At 38.2% G+C, this 9,588-nt stretch overlaps 1 protein-coding gene across 1 annotated transcript in view; it reads left to right on the top strand.

Annotated features, from left to right (window-relative positions):
• Window positions 1-9,179, top strand: part of LOC121377836 — a 31,758-nt gene extending 22,579 nt beyond the window's left edge. The window contains exon 3 of the mRNA XM_041505935.1: window positions 9,055-9,179. Coding sequence (XP_041361869.1) covers window positions 9,055-9,179 — 125 coding nt within the window. The remainder of the gene's footprint in view (window positions 1-9,054) is intronic.
• The last annotated feature ends 409 nt before the right edge of the window (window positions 9,180-9,588 follow it).

Here is a 9,588-nt window from a genome sequence, read left to right as displayed (position 1 = left end):
GCAAGTATGTCTGAAACTGGGTGATGTCAACCTAAATCTGGAAATAATCTCTTATTTTTGGAGGCACCCCCCATTTTGCCATTTCACGGCTGCTAGGAAGTCTCTCCACCCCGACTATGTATTCATACTCGGTATGTACAAATTACTCATGGAAAGTGAGATCTCATTCAACACAACTGTGTACCATAAATGTATGTGCAATTCCTGTCAAAGATCCAATTTCTTACCTATTTTCAAACTCATAAATTATTTTATTCAAATAGGGGGTGTATTTTAAAAGCACTATCTTCGTGGGCAACACGACGCTCATTGGTCAATTTACTTCTCTGCAACCTTTACGGTGTGTGTTCGGGTTTGAATGCGTGTATGTCTCAATTGTGGATTCTGCAGCAAAACACTTCATAGCCATAATACATATCTAACCAAATTGTGGATATATTTACCGCATTACTTCGGTTTTGATCAAAATTCAGTTATATAGACTGGGAATAAGCTTGCACCAAAGTCGAGGCAATAAACATTGTGCCCAAAACATGTATGCCCAAATCAAGCACACATTGAGTATTAATTAGCTAGCCACAAAACATTTTACCTCAAAACCACCGAAGTGTTAAATTGCAATTAGACTGAAATAACATTCCATGATTTTCCACGATGCGTGTGAACTCTTCTCATGTATCTCTGAGCGAATAGGCATTTGGCAAAATAGTGGTTGATTCCACGAATCTCTATCTAGCGCCTCGCCTATAGGAGGATAGCCACTCTTTACTAAATCAAATCTAGTACAAGACAGAGGTCAATGGGATAAATACAGCTGTGATGACATATACTCATGAATCACTGTCAAAACAATGATGATATCAGGTGTTCGCGAAAGATGGACATATCCTGCCCCACCGGTGGCACTCGAAATTCCTCCACCACAGCTGCCTGGTGAAGAGTGTTATAAACGAGATACAAACTCAACGAGATACCAGCTAAACAAGACATCTGTTAAACGAGATACCCACTCAACGAGATACGTGCTAGACGAGATACCTGCTCAACGAGATACCTGCTCAATGAGATATGTGCTAGTCGAGATACCTGCTCAACGAGATACGTGCTAGACGATGTACCTGTTCAACGAGATACCCGCTCAACGAAATACCTGCTAAACGAGATACCTGCTAGATGAGATACCTGCTCAACGAAATACCTGCTCAACGATATACCTGATCTACGCAGTGCCAGCTCAACGCGGTGCCAGCTCAACGAGGTACCAGCTCAACGAGATACCTGCTCAACGAGATACATGTACCTGCTAAACGAGATAACTGCTAAACGAGATACCTGCTCAACGAGATACCTGCTCAACGAGATACCTGCTAAATGTGATACCTACTACCCATCGATGTTATTGGAGTATACGTCAGAATAGTGTTGACTGTTAACAAGACACTAATATCAGAGTTCAAGTCAAGAATATACTCAATAAATAAATACGTCGATTTATTAGTATAATGAATATATTCGAATTTTGTTCCTAAAACATAATAGTAGTAGTAGTATTAGTAGTAGTAGTACTTTATATATATATTCTACATATAATAACAAAGCTAAAAATATAATAATAATAATAATAATAATAATAATAGTAGTAGTAGTAGTAGTTGTATTAGTAGTAGTTGTAGTAGTAGTAGTAGTAGTTGTAGTAGTAGTAGTAGTAGTAGTTGTAGTAGTAGTAGTAGTAGTAGTAGTAGTAGTAGTTGTAGTAGTAGTAGTTGTAGTAGTGGTAGTGGTAGTAGTGGTAGTAGTAGTAGTAGTAGTAGTAGTAGTAGTTGTAGTAGTAGTAGTAGTTGTAGTAGTTGTAGTTGTAGTAGTGATAGTGGTGGTAGTAGTAGTAGTAGTAGTAGTAGTAGTAGTAGTAGTAGTAGTAGTAGTACTTTATATACATTGTTATTACATGCCTGTTTTAACACTATCACATTGAAACAAACCAAACATACAAGTAAAAAATATAAATTATTTTGAAATAGGTTACGTTATTTCCAGTAGTACATTCATGGTGAGTGACACACTTCAACTTTGCACCTGTACAATAACAATGATACCACACGTCTTGGTGGTTACAAACGTAGAACCTGCACACAACAAATATAACTGTCTATCAATTTACTGTCTAGTTAGGTACTAGTAGTCCGTTCAGTTTCTCTCTAAAGCATAGTTTATTCTCATTACACTCTAGCTATTCTCCGAAATACTCATTTTTTTCTGATTATAACTTCCTTCGTCTATTCTCGGAAATATTCCCTATATTGTCAGTCATACATGTGTCTGTATGTTAACTACTTAATTGATATTATTCCACCGAAACCAGTAGGTCAGGAAATGGTTAAATTGCTATAATTTATTATAAACTACTACATACAATTCTGGTATTTTAAGACCTTCTGGTTTTTTAATTAAAATAGTTATATTTCTTGTTGTTTTCATCCTCTCATTCTTAAAGTTTTACTTCACATACAACACAAACTGACCTGCATTATACTTAGTGGATATATATATATATATATATATATATATATATATATATCAACGAGTTTGTTGTGATGTAGGGCCTTTCTAACTTGTGATGCGAGTGATATAATAGATAGCAACAACCCACAACGTACATACCACGTGGAAATCAGTTTGTCTTATTATCTAGCGACCGGCCTCGGTGGCGTCGTGGCAGGTCATCGGTCTACAGGCTGGTAGGTACTGGGTTCGGATCCCAGTCGAGGCATGGGATTTTTAATCCAGATACCGACTCCAAACCCTGAGTGAGTGCTCCGCAAGGCTCAATGGGTAGGTGTAAACCACTTGCACCGACCAGTGATCCATAACTGGTTCAACAAAGGCCATGGTTTGTGCTATCCTGCCTGTGGGAAGCGCAAATAAAAGATCCCTTGCTGCTAATCGGAAGAGTAGCCCACAACTTGTTATATCTATAATGAGTATTTTTCCATTGTCATTTCTAAATAGTGTATGTATTTTATATTGAAAATTATTATTTAACAATATTGCAACTCCGCGAGATTGGCTATTATTACAATGAAAAATACATTCCCCCCCCCCCCCGTCCCCGCAACACACACACACACTCACACACACACATACACACACACTTTTGTGAAGTAAAATAAACTGATAACTATTTTGACTGTAAATAATTAAATACATATTTTTTTCTTTTTAACATCCGTAAGTCCCCAACAGTTCATTGAACAAACTGTAAATTATCTATCCATACCATACAGAATATAATAAACTAAATAGCTTATATATAACAGTATACGCCATTTTGCGTACATTCCAATAGTTGATTACTGAAACACAAGTACGTCAAACGCAAATGGATTATAAATACACACTTAAAGAGAACAAACTTGCTTAAAACGGCATTAACACAAAAACATTCACTCTCAAACCCTTTAAATATTAAAGAGACATTCCCGAGTTGTCTGCATTATAAGATGTCTCCGACTAATAAAATATTTATACGATTAAACTTACATATTAAATATATTTTCTGGTTTAGAATATCAGTGTCTGTATATTCAATGCGTTTCTGGTTGTCTTTATATTTGTAAGAAGCTCAAACTGGATTTTGTCTTCAAACAATTTCGTACGTACGAAAAAAAAAATTATTTTAACCTAATACAAATATTAGAACGATCGGAAATATACGAAATACAAAGAGCAATATATTTATCGTATATCGTTTTGGTTAAACCTCGAGCATGAAATTGGTCTTGTCTTGTCGCATTCGATTGACAATTCAATTTATGGTAAACAATGGCGTTAACAATGTGATATACTTATACAGCAGCTATTTGAAATGGAAGACATCACTGATGTAAATACAAACGTAAACCATGTATACCGGAGATATGTGTTTCCGATAATAGTTTTTGTTGGTGATGGTGGTGTGGGTTTCAACTGTTTGTTTGGTTTGGGTTTGATTCTGGTGTTTTTCCAACGTTTGTAGTAGTATTTTGTTGTTGTTATTATTATTTATTTTTTTAAATTATTAGTATTACTTTGTTATTACTATTATCATCATCACTATTACTATTATTATTATTATTATTATTATTTTCTTTTATTATTTTTATTATTATTAGTAGTAGTAGTAGTAGTAGTAGTAGTAGTAGTAGTAGTAGTAGTAGTAGTAGTAGTAGTAGTAGTAGTAGTAGTAGTAGTAGTATATTATTATTATTATTATTAAGTTGTTGTTGTTGTCATGCTCGTCGTTGTTGTTCTTTTATCCCACTGCCTAATTCCCTATTTCTCTCTTGAATTACTTTTTATTTCTTTTCTATCTGACACCTCTTATTGTTCTATCTGACACCTCTTATTGTTCGATCTCACACCTCTTATTGTTCGATCTGACACCTCTTATTATTCGATCTGACACCTCGTATTGTTCGATCTCACACCTCTTATTGTTCGATCTGACACCTCTTATTGTTCGATCTGACACCCCTTATTGTTCGATCTGACAGCTCTTATTGATCGATCTGACACCTCTTATTGTTCGATCTGACACCTCGATGTGACACCTCTTATTGTTCGATCTGACAGCTCTTATTGTTCGATCTGACACCTCTTATTGTTCGATCTGACACCTCGATCTGACACCTCTTATTGTTCCATCTGAGAACTCTTATTGTTCGATCTGACACCTCTTATTGTTCGATCTGACAACTCTTATTGTTCTATCTGACACCTCTTATTGTTCTATCTGACAGCTCTTATTGTTCTATCTGACAACGCTTATTGTTCTATCTGACAACTCTTATTGTTCGACCGGCCTCGGTGGCGTCGTGGCAGGCCATCGGTCTACAGGCTGGTAGGTACTGGGTTCGGATGCCAGTCGAGGCATGGAATTTTTAATCCAGATACCGACTCCAAACCCTGAGTGAGTGCTCCGCAAGGCTCAATGGGTAGGTGTAAACCACTTGCACCGACCAGTGATCCATAACTGGTTCAACAAAGGCCATGGTTTGTGCTATCCTGCCTGTGGGAAGCGCAAATAAAAGATCCCTTGCTGCCTATCGGAAGAGTAGCCCATGTAGTGGCGACAGCGGGTTTCCTCTCAAAATCTGTGTGGTCCTGAACCATATGTCTGACGCCATATAACCGTAAATAAAATGTGTTGAGTGCGTCGTTAAATAAAACATTTCTTTCTTATTGTTCGATCTGACAGCTCTTATTGGTCTATCTGACAGCTCTTATTTTTCTATCTGACAGCTCTTATTGTTCGATCTGACACCTCTTATTGTTCTATCTGACTCCTCTTATTGTTCGATCGGACAGCTTATTGTTCGATCTGACAACTCTTATTGTTCTATCTGACAACTCTTATTGTTCGATCTGACACCTCGTATTGTTCGATCTGACACCTCTTATTCTTCGATCTGACAACTCTTATTGTTCGATCTGACACCTCTTATTGTTCGATCTGACAGCTCTTATTGTTCGATCTGACAACTCTTATTGTTCTATCTGACACCTCTTATTGTTCGATCTGACAGATCTTATTGTTCTATCTGACAACTCTTATTGTTCGATCTGACACCTCTTATTGTTCGATCTGACACCTCTTATTGTTCGATCTGACAACTCTTATTGTTCGATCTGACACCTCTTATTGTTCTATCTGACAACTCTTATTGTTCTATCTGACACCTCTTATTGTTCTATCTGACACCTCTTATTGTTCTATCTGACAGCTCTTATTGTTCGATCTGACACCTCTTATTGTTCGATCTGACAACTCTTATTGTTCTATCTGACAGCTCTTATTGTTCTATCTCACACCTCTTATTGTTCGATCTGACAACTCTTATTGTTCTATCTGACAGCTCTTATTGTTCGATCTGACACCTCTTATTGTTCGATCTGACACCCTTTATTGTTCGATCTGACAGTTCTTATTGATCGATCTGACACCTCTTATTGTTCGATCCGATCACCGCTTATTGTTCGATCTGACACCTCGATCTGACACCTCTTATTGTTCGATCTGACACCTCTTATTGTTCTACCTGACACCTCTTATTGTTCGATCTGACAGCTCTTATTGTTCGATCTGACACCTCTTATTGTTCTATCTGACAGCTCTTATTGTTCGATCTGACACCTCTTATTGTTCGATCTGACACCTCTGACACCTCTTATTGTTCTATCTGACTCCTCTTATTGTTCGATCGGACAGCTTATTGTTCGATCTGACAACTCTTATTGTTCTATCTGACAACTCTTATAGTTCGATCTGACACCTCGTATTCTTCGATCTGACACCTCTTATTGTTCGATCTGACAACTCTTATTGTTCGATCTGACACCTCTTATTGTTCGATCTGACAGCTCTTATTGTTCTATCTGACAACTCTTATTGTTCTATCTGACACCTCTTATTGTTCTATCTGACAACTCTTATTGTTCGATCTGACAGCTCTTATTGTTCTATCTGACACTTCTTATTGTTCTATCTGACAACTCTTATTGTTCGATCTGACAGCTCTTATTGTTCGATCTGACACCTCTTATTGTTCTGTCTGACAACTCTTATTGTTCGATCTGACAGCTCTTATTGTTCTATCTGACAACTCTTATTGTTCGATCTGGCAGCTCTTATTGTTCGATCTGACACCTCTTATTGTTCGATCTGACACCTCTTATTGTTCGATCTGACACCCCTTATTGTTCGATCTGACAGCTCTTATTGATCGATCTGACACCTCTTATTGTTCGAGCTGACACCTCGATGTGACACCTCTTATTGTTCGATCTGACAGCTCTTGTTGTTCGATCTGACACCTCTTATTGTTCGATCTGACATCTCGATCTGACACCTCTTATTGTTCCATCTGAGAACTCTTATTGTTCGATCTGACACCTCTTATTGTTCGATCTGACAACTCTTATTGTTCTATCTGACACCTCTTATTGTTATATCTGACAGCTCTTATTGTTCTATCTGACAACTCTTATTGTTCTATCTGACAACTCTTATTGTTCGACCGGCCTCGGTGGCGTCGTGGCAGGCCATCGGTCTACAGGCTGGTAGGTACTGGGTTCGGATCCCAGTCGAGGCATGGAATTTTTAATCCAGATACCGACTCCAAACCCTGAGTGAGTGCTCCGCAAGGCTCAATGGGTAGGTGTAAACCACTTGCACCGACCAGTGATCCATAACTGGTTCAACAAAGGCCATGGTTTGTGCTATCCTGCCTGTGGGAAGCGCAAATAAAAGATCCCTTGCTGCCTATCGGAAGAGTAGCCCATGTAGTGGCGACAGCGGGTTTCCTCTCAAAATCTGTGTGGTCCTGAACCATATATCTGACGCCATATAACCGTAAATAAAATGTGTTGAGTGCGTCGTTAAATAAAACATTTTTTTCTTATTGTTCGATCTGACAACTCTTATTGTTCGATCTGACAGCTCTTATTGTTCGATCTGATATCTCTTATTGTTCGATCTGACACCTCTTATTGTTCTATCTGACAGCTCTTATTGTTCTATATGACAGCTCTTATTGTTCTATCTGACAGCTCTTATTTTTCTATCTGACAACTCTTATTGTTCGATCTGACAACTCTTATTGTTCTATCTGACTCCTCTTATTGTTCGATCTGACAGCTTATTGTTCGATCTGACAACTCTTATTGTTCTATCTGACAACTCTTATTGTTCGATCTGACACCCCTTATTGTTCGATCTGACAGCTCTTATTGATCGATCTGACACCTCTTATTGTTCGATCTGACACCTCGATGTAACACCTCTTATTGTTCGATCTGACAGCTCTTGTTGTTCGATCTGACACCTCTTATTGTTCGATCTGACACCTCGATCTGACACCTCTTATTGTTCCATCTGACAACTCTTATTGTTCGATCTGACACCTCTTATTGTTCGATCTGACAACTCTTATTGTTCTATCTGACACCTCTTATTGTTATATCTGACAGCTCTTATTGTTCTATCTGACAACTCTTATTGTTCTATCTGACAACTCTTATTGTTCGACCGGCCTCGGTGGCGTCGTGGCAGGCCATCGGTCTACAGGCTGGTAGGTACTGGGTTCGGATCCCAGTCGAGGCATGGAATTTTTAATCCAGATACCGACTCCAAACCCTGAGTGAGTGCTCCGCAAGGCTCAATGGGTAGGTGTAAACCACTTGCACCGACCAGTGATCCATAACTGGCTCAACAAAGGCCATGGTTTGTGCTATCCTGCCTGTGGGAAGCGCAAATAAAAGATCCCTTGCTGCCTATCGGAAGAGTAGCCCATGTAGTGGCGACAGCGGGTTTTCTCTCAAAATCTGTGTGGTCCTGAACCATATGTCTGACGCCATATAACCGTAAATAAAATGTGTTGAGTGCGTCGTTAAATAAAACATTTTTTTCTTATTGTTCGATCTGACAACTCTTATTGTTCGATCTGACAGCTCTTATTGTTCGATCTGATAGCTCTTATTGTTCGATCTGACACCTCTTATTGTTCTATCTGACAGCTCTTATTGTTCTATATGACAGCTCTTATTGTTCTATCTGACAGCTCTTATTTTTCTATCTGACAACTCTTATTGTTCGATCTGACACCTCTTATTGTTCTATCTGACTCCTCTTATTGTTCGATCTGACAGCTTATTGTTCGATCTGACAACTCTTATTGTTCTATCTGACAACTCTTATTGTTCGATCTGACACCTCGTATTGTTCGATCTGACACCTCTTATTGTTCGATCTGACAACTCTTATTGTTCGATCTGACACCTCTTATGGTTCGATCTGACAGCTCTTATTGTTCTATCTGACAACTCTTATTGTTCTATCTGACACCTCTTATTGTTCTATCTGACAACTCTTATTGTTCGATCTGACAGCTCTTATTGTTCTATCTGACACTTCTTATTGTTCTATCTGACAACTCTTATTGTTCGATCTGACAGCTCTTATTGTTCGATCTGACACCTCTTATTGTTCTGTCTGACAACTCTTATTGTTCGATCTGACAGCTCTTATTGTTCTATCTGACAACTCTTATTGTTCGATCTGGCAGCTCTTATTGTTCGATCTGACAGCTCTTATCGTTGGCTGCCCACCAGAACATCCCAGTGGTTTGCAGGTCCGCATCAACTAATTCACAACATATCGTAACATCTCGGAGGATCACAAATATTCCGGTAGTCTACGGAGTAAAAGCAGCTGCGGGTGTGATTGGTAGTAATATTTGACATTGATTATTTGTGCAAATACTACTATCCATTGACAAAAAATATATATATATTTCATTTGTTATACAGTTGTTATGCAGTATATACCAGAGGTTGAAACTAACGCGGGGTACCCCCAAAAATGGAACTGCAATTTTCAGCAAAAATGACGGTTGCTATTAAAAACGTTAATTAAATCTCGTAAATAGTATGTGGCCCCACATTTTCTTGCAGGTAGATTAGATGTGAGATGCCGTGTGTTGATACGCTGCTTATATCACTTTTATTAGCAAACGTTAACATTGTCGGCAATAGGAATTGATTTCGTCTATTAGA

This window comes from Gigantopelta aegis, chromosome 7 (assembly GCF_016097555.1).
Source record: "Gigantopelta aegis isolate Gae_Host chromosome 7, Gae_host_genome, whole genome shotgun sequence".
Taxonomy (NCBI): domain Eukaryota; kingdom Metazoa; phylum Mollusca; class Gastropoda; order Neomphalida; family Peltospiridae; genus Gigantopelta; species Gigantopelta aegis.
The sequence above is the reverse complement of the archived record's forward strand: the minus strand, read 5'-3'. Positions and strand labels throughout refer to the sequence as shown.